The sequence below is a fragment of the Saimiri boliviensis genome, chromosome 6 (genome assembly GCF_048565385.1).
Source record: "Saimiri boliviensis isolate mSaiBol1 chromosome 6, mSaiBol1.pri, whole genome shotgun sequence".
NCBI lineage: Eukaryota > Metazoa > Chordata > Mammalia > Primates > Cebidae > Saimiri > Saimiri boliviensis.
Window position 1 is genome coordinate 95,025,575 of NC_133454.1, and position 21,823 is coordinate 95,047,397.

The 21,823-nt window shown below is 34.8% G+C and overlaps 1 protein-coding gene across 3 annotated transcripts in view; it reads left to right on the forward strand.

Moving 5' to 3' along the window:
* Nucleotides 1–21,823, forward strand: part of ANO3 (anoctamin 3) — a 434,237-nt gene that overhangs the window by 307,872 nt on the left and 104,542 nt on the right. For all 3 annotated transcript variants that reach the window (XM_039471298.2, XM_074401252.1, XM_003919928.4), the window contains 3 exons: nucleotides 7,160–7,260; nucleotides 13,615–13,659; nucleotides 18,686–18,817. In XM_039471298.2, coding sequence (XP_039327232.1) covers nucleotides 7,160–7,260; nucleotides 13,615–13,659; nucleotides 18,686–18,817 — 278 coding nt within the window. The remainder of the gene's footprint in view (nucleotides 1–7,159; nucleotides 7,261–13,614; nucleotides 13,660–18,685; nucleotides 18,818–21,823) is intronic.

Here is a 21,823-nt window from a genome sequence, read left to right on the forward strand (position 1 = left end):
CTGAGATTACAAGTGTGAGCCACCACATCCAAACCATTTGGCTTTTAACTAGTTTTGTAAAAAATAGGAGCAACAAAGTAAAATGAAAAAAAAAAAACTGTTTTGATGAAATATCTAGACAGTTTGTGAATAAGCTTTATCAGAGTGTTAGTAGGCACTTAGATATAACACTGAAATCCCTTTCCTCCTACAGAACATCTCCTGGAATTAGTTTTCTTAGGAACATACATTAGGAAGTAATAAACTGTAGTTTGGGATAGCCCTGGAAAAACTAATCCATTTATAGTTATTGAAACCCTTTATTACGTATAAAATAACAAACACACCATGATTTGACTCTTTACAAGGAAAGAATTACTCACACACACCCTAGGGTTATAGAGCCTGGCAAATATAATCCTGACTTCAGTTTTCTGTTGACTCCTTTAGTTGTTTATTATTCCTCTTCCAGGAAATTTAACCTGGAATGTCCCCCCTCATCTCTGGTGGCTAATTAAATAAAGAAGTATTTATTGAAAGAAAAACTTATGAACTCAGTCTTGCAATAGACTTTTATTCTTTTGATATCCTGTGACTCCTCCTCCATTCAAATAGAATTAATCACTCTTCATCTGCTCCCAGAGCAGTTTATACATAGGTCTTATTATGATATTGGTATTTTTCTCATGTATCTCCTACTATTTATTCATTAGCAAATTTTTTTTGGCAAGCACTGAGTAAACTGCTGAGAAATAGGGTTAGCTTAGACAAAATCTCTGCCTAGACTCAGTTTACAGCCAGTATAAGGAGTCAGACATGAAAATTGTGTGTTTGTAATAGGTATTGCTCCCAGCTTCTACCTGCTTTTCTTGCCAGAAAGCCCAGATTCTCAGTTCTGAGTCTTCCTTTTCCTTGTTCCTCCAAACTTTTCCCATGAATAATACAGGATGTTACTCATCCAAAAAGGTCCTGTTCCGAGTTTCAAGGGAAATCTATTCAATCTTGAGCTCACCCTCTTAAGTCACTCCCAAATGATGTCTTTGTTTAGATTGACTCTCAAGAGGACAGTGTCTATTTATCTACTGTTATTCCTGAACAGAGAGATTTCTCATTCTGGGCTACACAATTACAGCTCTTTTAGTCTACATTCAGATTCTTAGGATTTGTTTCCTACTGTTAAATAAATTGCCAGGACAGCATGATCAGGTATGTTCAACCTCAATTGCATATTGTTGGAACAGCCATCCCTGCAAATTGCTGCCATTGTGTTGAACAGAATTTACCAGTCTTGACTTTCTCTGTCCTCTCAACTGTGTACCTCTGACTTACTTTCCTAACAGTGAAAAGGTTAAAGCTACTCTGGTTTTCCAGAATATATATTATTTGTTTTGAAGCCGAGTTGGGAGATTTTTATATCTTCCCTCTGAAAAGACCATAGAAGACTTACGTAATTTTACCCAAACCTCTGTAAAAACTGTGCCTATCCAAGTGAGGGAAAGTTCTGCAAATTAAGAAAACAAAAAAAATCTTGTTACAGTCTTTCCACTTGACTAATACTTGCATAAGTAAGAGAGTACTTCAGAGGCTGCGCAAGAAAGATGATCTGACCCAAGGTAGCTTTCAATCTACACTTACTAATACAATGTTTAAAATTCTTTACTAGGATAACCTTTATTATTAGAAACTATGGCAAGTGGCCTAAAAAGAAAGTAAATGGTGCTAAAATGGCTTCTAACAAGGGCCATGGTATGGTCTGGAGCGTGAGGGAAGACAAAAAGAAAGAAATTTAAAAAACAAACTTTGAATTAAGATTTTAAAAATGAATAGTAGCTAATATAGGCGAATAAAGGGGCTGGATGGGGTTGTCAATACTGAACTGTATATGAGAGTCACATAGTGATCTTTTAAATTATTAATGCCAGATCCCACCACAGCATAGATCAATTAAAGAACAAGATGGTGGTAAGAGGAAGGACATGGATATTTTTAAATACCAGAAAAAGCAGGTTACTGAAAGAGGTTGGAAAGAATGACTACAGTTAAGTTATTCTTTTTTGTAGTTTAAGACTTTTGAAAAGTCTTAAGAAAAATGGGAAGTTATTGATTAATTTTAAGCAAGCTAGTATCGTGATCACATTTCTTTTCAAAAAAGATAAATTTGGATAACTGAAAATAACATAGATTTGAAGAGCAAGACTGGATGCACAGAGATCATGGGTGGCACTAGAGATACAGCTTCTATCAGCAATTTGTCTTTCTCTTAGATTGAAAGCTATGAGCTATCATATCCTATGTTCTTTCCATGCTGTGCTAACAATTTGCAGAGTGACTTTGTAAAAACGTAATTTTTTTCTCTTCTCTCAAGAGTGAATCTCCTGCCTCTCGGGAATTTGGGGTGGAATAATTAAATAATAATGTGAAGTGTGAAGGTAGTGGGTGTTTTGTTCTCTGAGGAGCCTGCCTTCATCAGAGCCTAACAGAATAGTGCCAGATTGGCAGCTTTTGATTCCTGGGGAAAAGTTCATCTTTCTCCCTGACAGCATCCTTCCCACACCAGCCCCCTGCCCAGTAGTTGCAAGAAAATGAAACTGCTTTTCTTTTCTTCTGTTTTGTTTTTTAAGAAGAGGTATAGAAAAAGAGAAATTAAGTTGAATAAGTTATAAAAGAAGGTTATGTTGGCTGATAAAATTTTAAGACATGCAAAACGAGAAATGTTATGTGTGTGCACTTAGCTTGGCATTTCAGTTATTGATCGTAGTTATTGTAATGCAGAAACATCCTTCTAAAGCATCCCCTTATTTAAGTATATTAGATTATTTTACCTCCTAGAAATTGACAGTAATGAATTAGTAAGCAATACTGCTCATGACGCTAATTTGAATCCTGACACAGTACCCTCTTCCAGAATAGTTCAGGCTTACTTGCTTTCTTGTCTCCATCACACTGGCTTAGATATAATACATAAAATGTGTTCTCAAAATAGGTTAACATAGTCAATCATTTAATAAATGCTAGTGCATGTCTACTATATGTCCAGCACAGAACTAGGTGCTAGGAATACATAAGCAAAACAAGGTATCTTCTCTCCTGACATTTACAGAGAAAATGAAGGTAAAAATACTACAGAAAAGAGAGTGTGTAAGAAAGATAAGGCAAGCACAGACAAGAATTAACAAGTGACCAAATGGTGGAAGTGGAATGAGTGAGACAAAAGATAGTAGTAGAGGTTATAGAGATATCGAGGGTAAGATTGTAAAAGGCTATGTAAGTCATTGAAGAAGCTTTGGCTTTCACTCTGAATAAAATGAGGTTTTAAGAAATGGCATGACCCAAGATACATTTTAATAGGGTATCCTGACCCTCGTGCAAAGAATAGACCACTGGGGACAAGAGTGTGAGCAGAGGTGCTGCTTGAAAGTACTGCAGGAGTGCCGACCAAAGATGATGATATAAACCAAAGTGATAGCTGTGAAGGAGGTAGGGAGGGTCAGAATCTGGCTATATGTACTGTAAATTAAAACAAATTGGGAATAACCCCAGTAGTAGGAGACACAGGTTTTCCTGCCATGGAGCTTATACCTTCTCAGATCTCTCTCAGCATTGGTCACATTATCAGTCTCTCTTTCATTCTACTACTGTACTCTGGCAACCAACATGCCTAGACTTCAGAAACCATGATGCCCTAAAGGAGAATGAGACCTCCATTTATACCAGATAAGGCCTAGCTCCTGAAAAATTATTTCTTGTCCCAAGATCTATCTATTCCACAACAGAAATTTTTCTTTCAAACCCCGCATGGAACCATTAGGAGAATGCAAATGATCAGTGTCTTCTCAAGGTCTTGGCCCTGCATGTTAAACATCTCAGTCTGGTTATAGATTGGTTTTCGTTTAAGTCATTAATCTTCATGAAGGTCACTCCTCCAGCTTCTGGGGAAAATGAGGACTAGATAGATTTTCTGTAATCTTCAGGGTCTGTTTTTCTCTCCTTGAATAACCTCTGAATAAGAACTTAAATCTACTCAGAAACAAAAACGTAAAGTACAGGCATAGAACAATTTAATACATAAAGATGAAAAAGACAAATCTTCCAAAGAAACTATAAAGTCTACAGAAATAGTTTGTTTTTAAATAAAATTTATGCTCAGAGAAAAACGTTTAACTCATCAAGTTAAATCTTGATTCAGGTCACTGTACTTCAGAGTTCTTCCCAAATCATAGATGAATACTGGCTTTATCCTTATGAAACTCAAGAAGGTTTACAGAGCCAAGGAAGAGGCTCTACCAAAGATGAATGGAGTAGACAGAAAGATTCAAGCTTTGAAATTAATCGTCATTTTGTGTAGTTTCTGATTTGAGAGGCTTGCTGTCAACTGAGAAAAAAAAATTTCTGGAAAATTTATTAGGCATGAGGGCTTTATGATATGCCCAATCTTTTATAACATTCATACTCTGTGAGGTAGAGATAAGTTCCTTCATTTTTCAGATGAGAAAACTGAAGATAAGAATGGTTCAGTAATTTTTCTAAGGCCATAGAGCTGGTAAATGATAGAGATGGAATCTGTACCTAACTCTTTGTGATTCCAAATACCATGGTTTTTCGTTTATACCATATGATTTCTTCCAAGTAGGCAGTAAAGATTGAGGAAATTTAAACTGTGCTTGGTGAGAGGCGAGGTGGTGTGGTATAACACTGGTAGCCAACATTGTAATTTCAAACAAAGGATCTTGGTCATCATCTTACCTAAGAACTTTTGTAAGGATAAAGAAGGAAGATTTATAATAAAACTTAACACGTCTTTCACTTACCCTGGATGAAGGAGTCATTCAAATAGATGAATGCTTATACTTTATGTTTCTTCACGTTCTAAAAAGATTTTCTCATTGGTATCCTGCCCAAAAACCTTTCCACCAAATCTGGAATGTTGACTAAAAGAGACTGGAAATAACATGACAATCTTCTCTTTTCTGTAATCAGTGACAGATTTCCAGCTGGGTGATACATTTTTAAACAAATGGTTATTTGAATGAATCAATGGTCACTTAAAATTGTATACATTTTTCTCAAGCATAGATAATATGTTTAACCTTGGTCTGAATTCAAAAACCCATAGATATTTGAAACATAGTATGTTTATTCTGGCATTGTCAGTTTTCATTTTAATAATCCTTTGTCTTTAATTTGAAACAAATATACTTAAATAGGAAAAGTCCTTTGGAATTTGCACTGACACGAAAGCATCTTATGCTGGTTTTCCCATGGTGATTTGCAAAATACTAGTACCTCATTAAGCTACAGGGATAAAAACAATCCTTGATCCAGAAGTTTGGAAATTCAGCATACTTTATCACCTGCCTGGATATTTTTAGCAAATGCATCCATATTAAAGTGTCTCAGAAGTCCTCTAATGAGAAACCGTAAATTTACTTGATCATGGAATGAGTCCCCACTTCTGTGTTTCTAATACTCTATGGAACAAACTGGCAACTTCTGGTCTATGAAGATGCCTGCCCAATGGAAAGGGTAGCCAGGCTGTCTTCTAGGTTTGAGTATTAGTCCAGTGACATTGGTTCTGTAAATACCGTTTAGAAATTTTGCTAATACAGCTGGGCAAGGTGGCTCACACCTGTAATTCCAGCACTTTGGGAGACTGAGACGGGCGGATCACCTGAAGTCTGGAGTTTGAGACCAGCCTACCAACATGGCGAAACCCTGTCTCTACTAAAAATACAAAATTAGCCAACATGGTGGTGTATGCCTGTAATCCTAGCTACTCAGGAGGCTGAGGCAGGAGAATCACTTGAACCTGGGATCGCGCCATTGCATTCCAGCCTGGGCAACAAGAGCAAGACTCCATCTCAAAAAATTAAAAAAATAAAATGTTGGTAACACAAAAATAAAATATCATCTGGCAAATCCATGAAACTAGCCCTGCTTAGAATATGAGGCTATGGTAATATATGCATGTGAAAACTTTATCGTTTAATTTTAAAACATATATGATTTTAAATTAAATCGAATAATTTCTACCCTATTCTTGAGCTTTTAAGATTCATGTATTTCTTGATAAATTACATCTAATGGAAATACAATGAACATTGTTAATCAAATGGAGCTGAGCTGTGTACTGTAACCTGGTGGGTACATCTAAAAGGAAGCAAACAACAGTTCTTATATTTCAAATGTTCAGCTCCTATAATCATGTGAAGGATAAGCTCTGTGGAATTCAATGTTAGAATGGATATATACTTGTCCCATGCTCTATGAACCTCAGATATTGTAGGAACTTCAGGAAATAAGTATGTTGGCTTCCTTTTAAAATAGGGTTGAATATGAATATGAGTGATATATGATGCCTACGTAGTCATTTATTTATTTGTTTTAGACTACTGAACCAAATCTAAGAACTGTGATGATTCTCTTATTTAGAAGGGAATCAGATTCTCTGAGTATAGCAGTATGATCAAAATATGCAAACAATCCCAGAATTTCCAAGAATTAAACCAGAGTACCCCATTTTGTAAAAGCTCTTTAGATAATTCTTATGCATACTTGACTCTGCTTAAAAACCTTTTGTCTAATCAAAGACACTTTAATCTTATTTGTTTGATACAAGTAAAAATAGATGCAAAGATGAAAGAAAGAAAGCAAATATGACAACTCTATGAGATAACAGACTTGTATGATTTATATTCCATTTTTTTCCCAGTATTGTCACAGGACCAAGCACATAGTTTAAGGACCTAGTAGTTACTCAATAAAAATGTGGTAGAAAAATTAGTCAATTCGTTAATAAATGACTGATGGTAACTGGCAGTGTTTTTTTCCCCTCCGAACAGGAATGAGGTCATGATAAAAAGCCCTTCAAAAATAACTTCACATTCTTAATTGGTTTATGATTGATTATTCTGATTGGGGAATCTGCGTGTTGATAATGATCAATGTAAGAAAATGCACCAATTCACCTAGGTGGTTATTTCTTAAACACAATGTCATTATTACATTTTTATCAAGGTTTTTCTTCACTAAGAAATTTTTAACCATATGAATTTCTTTTAAATCAGTGGCAGTGACCATTCATAGTCAAGGGGACAATGTTTGTCATTCCCAAATAAAACCCTGGAATGATATCATCAGCTCTAATTCTAAATAATGTTGCCGATCTTGTTATCATTTGCAGCCAGCTATTGCAAGCCCTGATATCATGTTTATCAAAATTCACATTCCATGGGACACGCTGTGCAAGTATGCAGAAAGGCTGAATATCAGGATGCCCTTCAGGTACTTTCAAATTTTACTTTATTTTATCTCAATATGTATTAAAACGAGTCTATCTTTTGTGTCACCTTAGAGCAACAAATGCAACCACTTCTGCAGAGAAAATGCTCTTTCTTTCAAAATTTCAGTTATTCCGGACAGTTACTTTTTTAAATTCCTAATGTGTTTGTCTAATTTAGCAAACTCTCTGATTCCCTAAACACTATATCATTTCAAGGTGGACCTGCCTAGGGAGAGTAAAACAGTTATTTTCAATTTTGACTTACAACAGTACCCAAGATCAGTCTCACTTCTTATTTCACATGTGTGGGCAGAACTCTTTTTATTTTCGCAGAAGGCTGGATATATGAGCGTACAGCATTTTCTGTGTATATAAATTTTCCTTCTCTGTATAGTCATTAGCAAAAATCGTTTCTCAGGTTAATGCAACCAGGATGGTTTCTTAATTCTGTCCTCAATAACAAGAAATAAATGGTAATAGGAGGACTGCTTCTTTCAAAGATTTTTCAGTCCTTCTTTAGGCAGGTAAAGATTGAATAGACATTAGTTTCCCTATATTGAGTATCTTATGTTTTATACAGAATTTGTCACTTTCCTCCATGATTTCTCACAGTAACATTCAACAATGCTCTTACTATGGAAGTATTTACTCACATTGAAGACATGAACATGTACACTGATGTGCATCTTAATATGCTTCCTCAGTTGTGAAAGTTTTAAAAGGTTTAGCACCAACAGAATGCCAAGTAAGAGCCTCTAGATAATGAATGTAAGTGAAAACTAAGTGCAATTCAAAACTGTGGAGAAATTTGTCAGACCTGGTTAGCATGAAAGAGTCCAACTCTGGCAGAAGTGCTGATATTCTCAAATATTATGACAAGCCTCTATAGTATTCAAAATAAAATGTGAGATATTGATCCTCATCTTCTTAGTCATTTTTTAATTACCTGGTAGGAATTCATGTAAAAGAAGAGTTCTACTCTATCCAAGAAAAAAATGAAAAAGGGTGGAAAAACATGGAACATATGTACTCTATCCCTTTTAATTGATATTTTGCCTGAAGTTTCTTCTTTATAATGTTCTTTTATTGCATTGTGATTGTGGAAACTCTGAGAAAATACTGTGGAAATTCTCATGATTTTCTAATATAAATATTTTAAAATATGCAGCATTTTCCAAAGTGTGTCAAAGTAAAACTAGTTCAACAGCATCTTAAAGGAAGAATATACTGTGACCAAATTTATTTCTGAATTTCTGAGTTAATAAATAAGCATATTTACTAAAACTATTTTTAGAGAAGTGGCTCTCAATCTTTAGAGCACATTAAAATTACCTGGAAAATAATTAAAATGAAGGTTTCTGGAACCTGCTCCCAGAGATCTTGGCATATTAGCCTTGGAATGGGGTTGGGTATGTAAATTTTAGCAAGCATTCCAAATGTTTGTGATGCTCATGGTAAGGAAATCTTGTCTTAGAGATTTTAATATTTTAATGATCTTTATATTTTTTATAAATTTAAAGAGACAGTTAAAAACTGTATAGCCTTTTCCTAATTTCCATGTGATAACTGGCATTCTTGAGAAAACAGTTTGAGAAACACTAGAACACAGAGTTCTTTTGGAACATCTTTCCTGATCAGTGTAAATAATAGATGTAACATTAACTCCTTAGTAACTAACTTGTCATTTATTTACAAGGCACACTAGAAATTTGGGATAGCAGCCAACTCATAAGAAGAGAATGCAATTCAAGCATTAACTAAGTGGCAAAGGGATTTCATGATGGCCAATCTAGTCTCCAGTTGAAAACTGTTAGCATATTCAAGAACATATATTGCTTTAAAATTAAATTATACAAAATAATGACCTAAAGAGGAAACATACACATCTTTTTAGAATAATTTTTTTAAATTTACGCATCAAAAATTTTACCCATACTGAGTTGTTCCATATTTATTTATCTTTGAAACCTACCTGTCAGATTCAACGAGGAAAAGTTGCAAGACTTGTTAGCTATAACTTTTCTGGAGTGTTTTTCTTCCTCCTTGTGTTATAAACATGAATCGTGAACATTTTTTCTAAATTTTCTGCTTGGATATATGTGTAAAATTTTAACGTGTCTACATTTTTCTAGCCACTTCTTTCTTTTCTTTCAAAGTCAATATGACATACGTGTTTGACTTGATGTTTCAAATCTAACCAGGACAATTTCAAAGGTTTATAATAGGCTATGTTTTCTAGTTTTTGTCATATCAGGAAGGACTTGGCCTGGGTCTTCTGCATTCCAGAAATGTCAAATCCTTTTAGCATTTTTCTTGTGAGTCAAAGCTGATTCCTATTCATTCTTACCTCTCACACATTAAGAGAGTTCAGTACATCTTAAAATAATTCAGTCTGGACGGGTGTGATGGCTCACACCTGTAATCCCAGCACTTTGGGAGGCCGAGGTGGTGGATCACGAGGTCAGGGGTTCAAGACCAGCCTGGCCAATATGGTGAAACCCTGTCTCTACTAAAAAATACCAAAAATTATCTGGGCGTGGTGGCACGTGCCTGTAGTCCCAGCTACTCAGGTGGCAGAGGTAAGAGAATTGCTTGAACCCAGGAAGCGGAGGTTGCAGTGAGCCTAGATGGGAGCCATTGCACTCCAGCCTGGGTAACAGAGCGAGACTCCATATCAAAAAAAAAAAAGATTCAGTCATCCTGTGGCTTCTCAGATGGAGTACCCAGATAGGGTCAACCTCACATTTTTTTGTCAAGCCTATCATCCCACAAATATTTTAAACAAAGCAAGTTTGGGGCTATATTTTTAAAACATTAAGAGCAATTATTTTTTATCATAATTGGGATAAAACTTAGATCACTTTTTATGCAAAAATAAAATGAAATAAAAAATCTAATGGGAACCCAATCTATAAAATAGATAGCAGCATGGGGGTCAGGGTTTCACCCATTTGATTGTCTCCCTCACTTAGCCCCACAGGCATCTCTACAGGTGCCCATTGAGTTTGTTGAGCTCTGGCTGCCTCAGTGGTTGAGGCAATCATTTACTTATAATTTGGAGTGGTTGTTATAATAGGTAGATAGATGACTACAGTCTTCCTGCAAGGTATAAAATAGCAGAACCTTTCAAGTGAAAATTAAGGGAAAAATAAAGAAAGCAGTGTACATGAACAGTATACAGTTACTAAATTACAGGATGGGTGATTATAGGTAGAAGAAGATTTGGCCCTGCACATTCATTTATACAGAAGAATTAAGGAGAATTACTGGTTGCTTTTTGCTTCCTGGATCAAAGATATATGGTATATTGAAAATATAATTAAAAACAAAATCTGCCCCCTCCCAGAAAACCTCTCCACAAAGATAGAAAAGGAAGAAAACCATTTCATTATTGAATAAACATTAAACCAGAATGTGATTCTTATCGTAGTCAATTCACTAAAAAGTTGTAAAGACAAAGGGAAATCTCATTTTTTAATGTAGCCAAACAAATACAACCTATTGCATGCATATTCTCAAAATAAACAATAACTAGCCCTGTATTAGTCCACTTTCATACTGCTATAAAGAACTTCCCTGAGACTGGACAATTTATAAAGGAAAAAGAGGTTTAATTGACTCACAATTCTGTATGGCCTGGGGAAACTTAGCAATCCTGGCAGAAGAGGAAGAAGCTCCTGCTTCACAAGGTGGCAGGAGAGAGAAGAAATGGAGGTACTTCCAGACAATTATAAAACCCTCAGATTTCCTGAGAACTCACTCACTATCACAAGAACAGCATGGGAGAAACCACTCCCATGATCTAATCACCTTCCAGGCTCAACACCCGGGGATTACCCTTTGAGATGAGATTTGGGTGGAAACTCAAAAACAAGCAGTATCAATCCTTTAAGTAAGAGGACTTAACAGCACCATTCCTCACTCATAGTTCATCATAGATTCACCTGGTAATTGGGCTGTTAATTAGCTTCATACGAAGAGAAATAAAACTTCTCATATCTTTATGACAGGAGGTAGTTCTGCAACTTGGTGCAAGGCATCCACCAAGGTTAAGTTCCTATCTCTCACAGAAACTGGGACGGGGCTGCTGTCTTGATATTTGCATTGTAAAAAGATGGCCTCTAAGTCCTGACAAAAGACCCATTTCATTTTCTAAAGAATAATATACATTTCAAAGAGAGGAGAAAGTACTTATAATGGCAAGTTTTCTTAAGTTAATGCTCTCAGAAGAGAGAGGGAGGAGAAGTGTCTTTCCTTTTCAACAGGGAAAATTAAGTCTATTATTTTTCATTTTTATTTGCTCTTACCATATAGATGGCCTAAAAACTATTTATATTTATCTTGTATGACTTTCTTTCTCAATTTTCTTTATTTCTCCTAATGCATTTTCTCAATAGTTTCTTAATTGTTTAAGAGAAGTATTCAAACAACCATCAATAAAAGTAGAAAGTGGTGTTTAGTTCAAATGCCAACCCTCTCCATATTCTTTTATAATATTTCTAACCATATCTACTCCTGATAATTACAGTTGTGAACTTTATCTCCTTTTAATAATGTCCCTGGATTGTTTGATGCTGGGAATTATTTTATACCAATTTCCACATTTATAGGTTTTTTTTTTTTTTAATGATACTGTATTCAGTAAGTGTTTATTAAATGAGAAATGCTTTCTGGCACTGAAAGAGATAAATGCAACTGTGAATTAAACAAAGGCTCATGCATTTATTCATCGGTCGTCTCGGTGCTTTCTATTTTTCAAGCAATGTGCCAAGTATGCACTACGCACACAAAGTCGGAGAAACAAAACTAACTACTGTCTTTAAGAAATGCTTCTTTTAAAAAAAGACTGTTAGTGAAGGGCTATGTTACATCAGGGAAAATAGTGCAAGACAATCTATATAGAGGTGATGCTGAAAAAAGGAGTTTACAGTCCAGTAAGAATTGAGTGAAGTATGCACCCAAGCTTTTGTGTATGTTTGAAAAAAAGGGAGAAAATATTAAAGTGTTAGTTTAGGATAGATATAACAAGCTTCAATGTTTCATATTTGAAGTTAGTGTTGGAATATGGTGGGGACAACTTTGAAGTTATTTTCTGGCAATATAATTGCAGTGAAATGTGGTATCTCCAAAAGTTAGCAATGAAAGGGATTGCAATGAAATACGGTATCTCCAAAAGTTTTCAAGTTTTCTAAGCAGCTAATAACATACTTAAGGGCTAGATATTGGATGTGCTGCTTTCTAGATACCACAGCATGATGGAGTTTACTGATCCTCTGAAATGAATTTTAATGATGAAGATAAAGAGGTATTTTAGAGAGTAAGAATATCACTATTTCTAATAGCGATTTCTATGCTCCAACATGAGCATGTGGAGAAAATTATTTAGTAGATGAATTCTGTCACCTTAAGTTTTAGTTTCTCTAAGAAATGTTATACCTCTACTAAAACATTCAATATCTTCCCATTACTTTTCATCTAAAAACCTTGGCATTAGTTGTTAAGGCCCGTTATCATCTGTGCCTTGTTTACCATCCTCCCCTCTTTTATCACAATCCTCAACTTTTGGTATATACTGTAGCTATTACCAAATTGGTTGCAGTTCTCTAAATCTTATATACTTGGTTTTGTCCCAAAACCACCTCATATGCTGCTGCTACCTTTATCTAGGATGTCATATGTAACCACTTAACTCAAAAGATTACTCCCATTCATGCTCTGAGATTCAGTGCAGGTAACATATCCTCTGGGAGAACTTCCCTGTGTCCTTCATCCTCCATCTACAAAAACTAACTGAGCTCCCCTTCCTCAGTATTTCCATAGCCTCTCTGTTTTCTTGCATTTTCACATTTAATTTTAACTAATGACTTCTCACCTGAACTATCAAGGAAGCTTCTTGAGGACACAAACTGACCCTCTCTCTTTTTTCTCTAAATTTTTGGTGATTCTGACTTACCCCTCCTTAGCAAATCAGAAGTATTTATTACATTTGTATTAAATGGATGTATAGATAGATGGATGACTTTATATAAAATGTAAGAAAATAATTCATTTAGTATAAGTTGAGTGGCAGAAGACAGGCTTTCCGAAAATAGAATTAAAAATAATTTCATTTTTTTCAAAATTGGTCTGCAGATTTATTAGAGTGTCTTTGTTATTAGTACCTTAAATTCTGAAATTAAAACAATGTAAAGTTGATGTTTCTCATACTATGCTGGGTTGCTTCAAACATCTTAAGTTTCTTAAACATATGGAACTTGGGGTATGGAAATGCTCAATATGATTGAATGTTGTAACTCACTTGTGTCACTTTATTGTTCTTGTTACTTTCCTCAGCTGATTTCTATTGTATTTTTCAGGAAAAAGTGCTATTACACTGACGGGAGGAGCAAATCAATGGGCAGGTTGGTGGGTGATGAATCATTTCTTTATAACCAATTTGTCAATTGGAAAAAATAGAAGAAGATATTTTATTTCCCATATCAGCAGTTGTAAATTGTAGGAAGAATAATTCTATTAATTTGTTGAAGAGATTTCCAAAATGACTTACGCCAAATTGAATAACATTTAAAATCCAATAGTCTTTTTGTTACAATTTATCATTGCCATTCTTCGCTTCTTCCCATGTTATAATGTTATGGAAGGAGGATTTTAATTGCAATTTAGCATCTTACAATATTTTAATTTTAAAAATATTTATAAGATGAGAATTGATGGTTAAATGATCAGAACAATAAACCCAGCAAAAACCTTCTGTATCATTCAGTCCAGTTCTCTCATTTGAAAGAAGTGGTAAAGACTAGTGTTCAGAGAGTTGAGGTACTTTACCAAAGCCATGTAGCATCTTTTGAATCACAGACCCATTGTTATTCTAACACTCAAAGGTATGTCTCTTACCCTAGTATTGAATGTGAACTTTTGAGTAGCTTTACTTCAAAATATTAGCTCTTTACCTATTGTGATAAGAGTAACTGTGGAAAAAAAAATTAATCAAACCACAACCCTGAGATGGAAGGAACTCTTCCTCCTGAATCTTCTGAACACTATTTAACTGGAAGAAATCAGCTTCCATTTAATGAATGCTCAAATAAAAAACTTCTTACCCTTGGCAGTTTTCTGCACCTTGCAAAAGAATCAGTTAACAAAGATAAAGCATGTGAATGTGGTAGAGTATGCTCCATTGAATAATGTTGCAGATGTATGTTACAAATCAGAATCACATAAAAGCTAGAAGAACTGCATAGTGTGAATAACAGGCCATTTGAGGAAATGATTCAATAAATCTAGTTTCTTTACTAAAGAAAATTGAATATAATTTCAAACTTTATAAATCAGAATGGGAAAATATTGGTCTCTTTCAAGCATTAATTTTAGATGTGGCAGTACTGAGTGACAAGAAAGGTAAATTATGGAGAAAAAACCTTGAAATCAGAATGAATATTAAAGAAATTACTACTGAAATTGCTTTTCCTTTTTAAACTAATGATGCTCTTCAGCCAAGTTACATTTTTCTGTCAGGTTAACATTCTCATTTAGAATGAGCTCTCATTTCCCATGTTGGTATTCGGTCCTGGTCTATGTAGCAAATTTCCAGTCATTTTGCTAATGAAATTAGTCACTGGAATATTATATTATGCAAGCTTGCAACTGCAGGTTTTCTTCTCTTTGCTCTGCATATGCCTGCTTATTGTTGGATGGCTGATAGACTCTCTAGTTTTGCTTCAGTTTGCTACTATAGAATTAGTGAGACTTCGTTACTGCATGATTAGTAGGTTTTCTGTTAAACGTGAATCTTCCTTTTGGAAGTATAAAATTCTGTATATTGAAACTGGAACAAATGTCTGTTCATGTAAAGTTATGACAAATGCATGTAGTAAATCCTAGAGAAACATTTTTAATACGGTAAAAAAATGTTCTTTTCTCTGTTTTGGTCAAATTTAAAAGTAAACTAGAAAAACAAACACTATTATATGTCAACATTTGTTTTATCTTTTATGTTTCTCATTTTCTGTGTAAGTTCATAAAATGAAAATTCAGTTATCAGGTATCCGAAATGATTATTAAAATATCTTGAACTTTACTATAGCCCACCTCTTTTCATTTTACTTATAATAAGTAATTCTCTTTCTTCTGTTTCTTTGTGGATCATGTGGGAGGGACAAGGAATAAATAGAAAAGTAGTCTGTAAAATTATATAACACTAAACTGAAAAAAATTACAAAATTTGTAAACTCAATCTGTAGACATTTTAGAAAGTGAAAAATTGAAATCAAACATGGCCATTTAGTTTCACTTCTGCTTTTCTTTTCCTGAAGTGGGGAAGGATTTTACTCACATGCTTAGTCTTGAGCAGTACACATTAGGGGATAATTAATGTACAGGCAATTGTTCAGCTTTTGAAGATCATCACTTCTCCAGCAGGTTGAGAGGAAATTGTTAGTATTATTATCACTGCAATTTATTTTTTATTCACAAAGCATTTTCACATTCAATTATTAAAACATCTTAAAAATGACTCTGCAAGGGAAGCAGAACAGAGAATAGCCAGTTTTACAGGCCAGAAAACAGAAAAAGTCTCCTGTACCATCCCCACCCACACACCTTGTGCCCAGGTTTCACAGCTGGTTTGGCAGTTTGTGCTTCAGTCAAGTTCTTTTGACCCTTTAATCCTGACTTGTTTTCCATTTTCATAGAATTCTCTTAGCTTTTCTCTGATTACAACAAAGAAACCTAAAGCTCTATTTTTACATTATGCCATGCTATCTTGAGTTTGCAAAATGTCTAACACAATAAAGGTTTAGTAGAGTGTAGATAATATATTATGTTACATTGGTGGCATGATGATGCTACCTTTAGTAGTACAAATTATGTATCATTATTATTATAAACATTTATTGAGTGCTTACTATGTTCTGTGCACTGTGGTATCAGACATTATTCATTTAATTCTCAAGGTATTCCTTTTCAATTAAGAGAAGAAAAACTGAGTGAGGCTTAAAGAAATTAATAACCGGATTCTTGCATCCTAGTTTTCAGATTCAGGCCAACTGTATTTCACCATTAGACTCTGTTTACCCCTTCCTTCACAGGAAGTGTATGTGAAAAGCCTAAAGTGATAATATTGTTTATTTTCTGTTAACATTACAAATGATGGTCTGAAACCACTTTTATTCCATTTCTTTTAAAAATATTTAAAATTCACATTTATACCTACTTTGTTTATTATATTGTCAGAGCTACTAGAGTGTTGGGTACTGTAGCCTGTCAGCTTCTTTTTTCTTTCTTTTTTTTTTTTTTTTTTTTTTTGAGATTAAAAAAAAAAATGTTGCCTGGGCTGGAGTGCAATTGCGTGATCTCGGCTCACTGCAACCTCTGCCTCCCTGATTCAAGCAATTCTCCTGCCTCAGCCTCGCAAGCAGCTGGGATTACAGGCACCCGCCACCACGCCCGGCTAATTTTTTGTATTTATAGTAGAGATGGGGTTTCACTATTTTGACCAGGCTGGTCTCAAACTCCTGACCTCATGATCCGCCTGCCTCAGCCTCCCAAAGTGCAGGGTTACAAGCATAAGCCACTGCGCCCATCCACCCATCAGCATTTTCTAAGTGTAATTAGAATGCCTCCTTTTATTTGATCTTCCTAGCCTCCTAATGAAGAACAGATGGAATTACTCCCTCTCTTTAGAAATGAGGAAACTGAAGCTCAAAGATTGGAAATATTTAGCCCAATTTTAGTGACCAGCACTAGAACACTATCTTCCAACTCCTACCCCATTGCTTTTTTCAACTATGCTAATTTTAAAAAGCTTGAGTAATTGTGATGCAATCTATTCAATGTTTTCTACACATCAATGCATGAGGCTCTCCAATGAGGTGACACTATTATTTTAAAGGCTGTCTTTATAATGAGAAGAAGCAACATGAACACCTCAAATACTACATATTTATTATTTTAAGCTAGAAAAAAAGTTTTGTTTCCTCCAAAACCAAAAATTACTTGATAAGTAAATGATAACCTTACTTGGCAAAGGAAAAACCCAGGCTTTCACATACTAATCTTTGCATTAGGATATTATTTTTATTTCAGATTACACGTGGTAATTTTACCATGATAGGCTTTAATGAAATAATTCCTGAGATACAATATTCACTGCCTACCCATTGCTATACTAATTTTTTTCTGAAATTTAAGCAGAATTGGCCAAAGAAATATTGAGGTGTGTTATATTTAATACTTCTCTACAAAAATATTCTCTCCTGCTACTTTGACTTGCTATTGCAGAAGCCAAAAATTTCCCCAGATAGAAACTCATAGTGTGTAAATATTGCAATTGTGTTATTAAACACAGCAATTATTGTAGTAACTCTGAATTTAGACTTTCAGAGTCAATCCCTGCAGTCAATGTTTCTTCTGTTTCTATTTTTCTCTGTAAAATAAATCTGATTTTAATCACCATATATATTATAATAGAACTAGGTTATTAGTATAATCTAAAGCTGGAGCCAAAGTATCCTGATGTCAGATTTCCCAAAACATTGTCCAAATGGTATATGCCAGGTGTCCATGCTAAACCCATTACTCAAAGTATAGTCAGTGGTTAGCAATGAAAGTGTCCCTTAAGAGCTATGTAGAAATGTGGAATCTCAGTCCCCATTCCAGGCCCATGAAATTAGTGTCTGCATGTTAACAAGATAATCAGGTTATTCCTGCGTTCATGGGAATCTTAAAAGTCCAGCAAAGGCTCTTTGTCCCAATGTTTCTTATTGTAAATTATCAAGTCTAGAATAAAACACCAATTTGGAACGCTCCAGTAATATCAGCATTACTTTTATTTTATGAGTGAGGAAACTGAGGCAAGAAGTTAAATAACTTGTACAAGTTTATAGGGCTACTACAGTGCAATAAATTATAACTCAGTTTTGGTTGACTTTAAATTTTGCTATCTACCACACTTATGACTCCCGTGCCACTGAATATGTCACAGAAATTTATTTATTTTCAGTTTCCACTTTTCTAGAACTACAATTCTGTTTGTTTTAAAAATTTAGGGAGTGATCTGTTTCTATATCTGTATAGCTACATACATGTATATACACACTGTTTTAATAAATATATTTTGCTGCTTTAAAAAAGTACTCTTTCTTACCACCATCTTTATGTATCTTGTTTCTGAAACCTTTTCCACAATTATTTTATTTTTTCATGAAGATAACATAGTTGTCCTGAAAGTTTAAACAAATGCAAGATTTGATTTGTTTTGCTATTTTCTCCTTTCATGTGGGAACAGAAGCAATGCTTGTTATGTGTGGTGTGTGTAGGTGTGTGTATCTCTTTTCAGAGAAGTTTCTTTAGTACTTAGAATTGTAGTGGAAGGTAGTCACAGCTTTGGAATACAACCTAATCTAGTTCTAAAATGTGACTTTATTCCAGGATGCAAACTTATTTTAGAAGAATCAAAAACTGGATGGCCCATAACCCAATGGTTCTTGACAAGTCAGCTTTTCCAGACCTAGAGGATTCAGACTGCTATACTGGCCCCTTCAGCCGAGCACGAATTCACCAGTGAGTTTCTTTCTTTTTTCATACTGCCTGCCTTTATACCTTTATGATATGGGGCTTATTTATAGAATAAAAATACCTGAGACCATTTTCATTGTTTACCAAATGCATCAGATAACTTACTATTGTATTAAAATAAACACTTATAAACAACACTAAGTGAATGTTATTAATTTGTTATCAATTTGATTATTTAGAGACATTCAGTAGTGAATAATTAATTGTAAACTCATGTACTAGTAGTCTAGTTTCTAACACTTTCAAAATAATTACTGTGGTGGTGACTCCGTTAAAATAACAATAATGTTAATAATAATAGGATTACTATTAATTAGCATGTTTGAGTAATAGGTTGTTGTAATAAATAAATTATAATTATAATTGCTTTCAATAAATGTATATTTATTAATTAAACGATTTTAGTTCAATCTTATCTAACTAAAATGAATGAGAATTATAAAAGAGATTTGTTGTATGACTCTCTCTCCACCTAACTGCCTACCTACATACATACCTGTTTATTTATTCATATATTCATTCAACTAGCATTTGGTATGTTTCCATATCATACAAGTTGTATATATAAAGGAACTTATGACACAGTTTCTATCTTCAGGGTACTCCCAGTCTAATGGGGCAGACAAAAATGCAAATTAATAATGAACTGGGGTAAACATAAAGATAGGCAAAGTCATGATGTATTAAAGGACTATAGCTATAGGGCCTACTTTGCTATAGACCATTCTGAATTGACCTATATTCTGAGATGAAAGTTGAAAGGATGGATGAAACAGAATTCCAGACCACCAAACATGTAACACAGCCAGCAATCAATGGGAAACCCTCCTTTTCCCAGTAGTCTATTTATTTTATTACTTATTCTTGGAGGTGTAACTAGAAGCTTGCTTTCTAATTCCAGTGATATTGGAATGGCAGAAGGAATAAAATTCCAAATGACTGTTGGGTTTAGAGAGAGGTCGCAGTTTCATGGAAGCTTTTTCAGCTTTTTGCTGTGCTTTTTCAGGACCTTTCAGGATCTGTGATACACCAGATGAAAAACATTCTACTCTTTCTTTTCAAACCCAAGAAACCAGAGTAATCTTTGGAAAATAGCAGCCGGATCATGCAATCGCCTTGCTTAAGACTCTGAAATAGCTTTCCATTTGTACTTACAATACATTTCAAACTTCTTATTATGTACTATATGAGCATAGATGCTGTAGTTGCTGGCCAGCAGAGTCACTCCATCTTCTGCATTTTTTCCCATCATTTGGTCTCTCCAGCCATACAAGCCTTGGTTCTATCCGTTGAAAGCTCAAGCTTAGTCCTAACTCAGAGTCTTTGTTCTTGCTGTTCTCATTGTTTGCCATGCTCTGCCCCAATCTGGATATGGCATAGTCCTTCCCATCATTCAGCTCCCACTCAAACCTCACCACTTTTGAGAGACCGACTGTGAAAACATGACCTAAAGTGCTCTTGACCCAGTCATTCTCTATGCCAGTACACTATGTCATTTTTCTTCATAGAAATTATCTGAAATTGTTATTTATTTTTTACTTATGCATCAGCTATTTCATCTCTCTATAATGTAACTCCATGAAAAATGGAATTTATCTACTTAAAAATTATTTGTTGAGGGAATGCTGAGTCAATTTACTGGTGAAAGAGCCAGGTGGACATTGCTTCTGCTACATGCAATTCACAGGACCCTGAATTTTGTACATCTAAGTACAGAGATAAGAATACTGGAGGAACTCAGAGTCTAATCAAGTAGACACATGTGCATATTTACTTAAAAAAAAGGCAGAGTAAAGTCAATGTATTAAGAAGACAGAAATAAAATGCACATTTTGTAAGAGAGAGAGAGTACCACATCCAAAGGAGAGGATCTGGGATGCTTTTTCAAAGGAAATAGCTCCTTTTGCCAGGTAAAAATATGGGGTGGCATAAGGAGAGAAGAAGGAACAGAGCAAAACCGAAAGGAAAAGAAGCATGGGATTTTAAGGTGATGATATTATGTTGGCACAATGTAATCGCATTTGCACGAACCTAATAATTAAATAAGTTGACAGATGATTGGGTAAAAGAAGCCAGAGCTGTTAGACATAAGACTGAAGAGCAAGTTAGAATGCAAGTACCAAGAGCCTTGGAGGAAAATAAGAAATTTAATGATGCTTGTAGAGGAAAGCTGTTGGCACACTCAAGGTAAGGGAGTGCTCTAAGAATCAGAGCTGTGCATTAAAAGTCAGGTGGGAAAATGCATCGCAAGTTCAGAGGATGTTCTACTCATAATCTAGAGAAGAGGCATTGAGACCCAGAACAACAGATGGAGAGAGAGAGAGTTTAGTCAGAAAAGTTACACAGTTTGGCATTTGTTTGAATATGGAGAGTGAAGAGGAAGCAACTATCATAGAAGATAGCTAATTCAGGACCACGTGTTTGACACAATGGTGATTTAGCACTCACATAGATAACCTAACTAGAAACACGAAGTGTTAGAGGTGAAGCAAGACCCAGAACATTCCCATTTTGTCAAGGTTCCCAGCATACTGAAACAGACCCTTCATTCCTCTTGGGGTCATGCTTTTGCTCTTACATCATTGGCTCACAAATGGTTCCTCCTTGCAACTCTTACCATGGTGACAGTAATAGAGCATCAGGGGAAAGGTAGGACGATTGTTCATTGTTAAGGCTATGAAATTCAGATAAACTACATTGGAAAGCATGGTTTGAGGTATAACATCAATTTTTGACATGTTTTATTTGGAAATACATTGCTTAAGGTAGTATAAATTGTATAGGAGCCAATTGGCCATCTATTCTACCCCATTCCATTGGAAACAAGACATAGGAAGACACCTAGAGTTCCTTATACACTGAAAGAAGATAACAAAATGAATATTTGATGATGCCTTATATTATTTATGAGTGATTTCTTTTACTGTTAATTAATTTATTTAAACAGGATTATTTCCCTTCTGATTTACTATACTTCATATGCATTAGCTT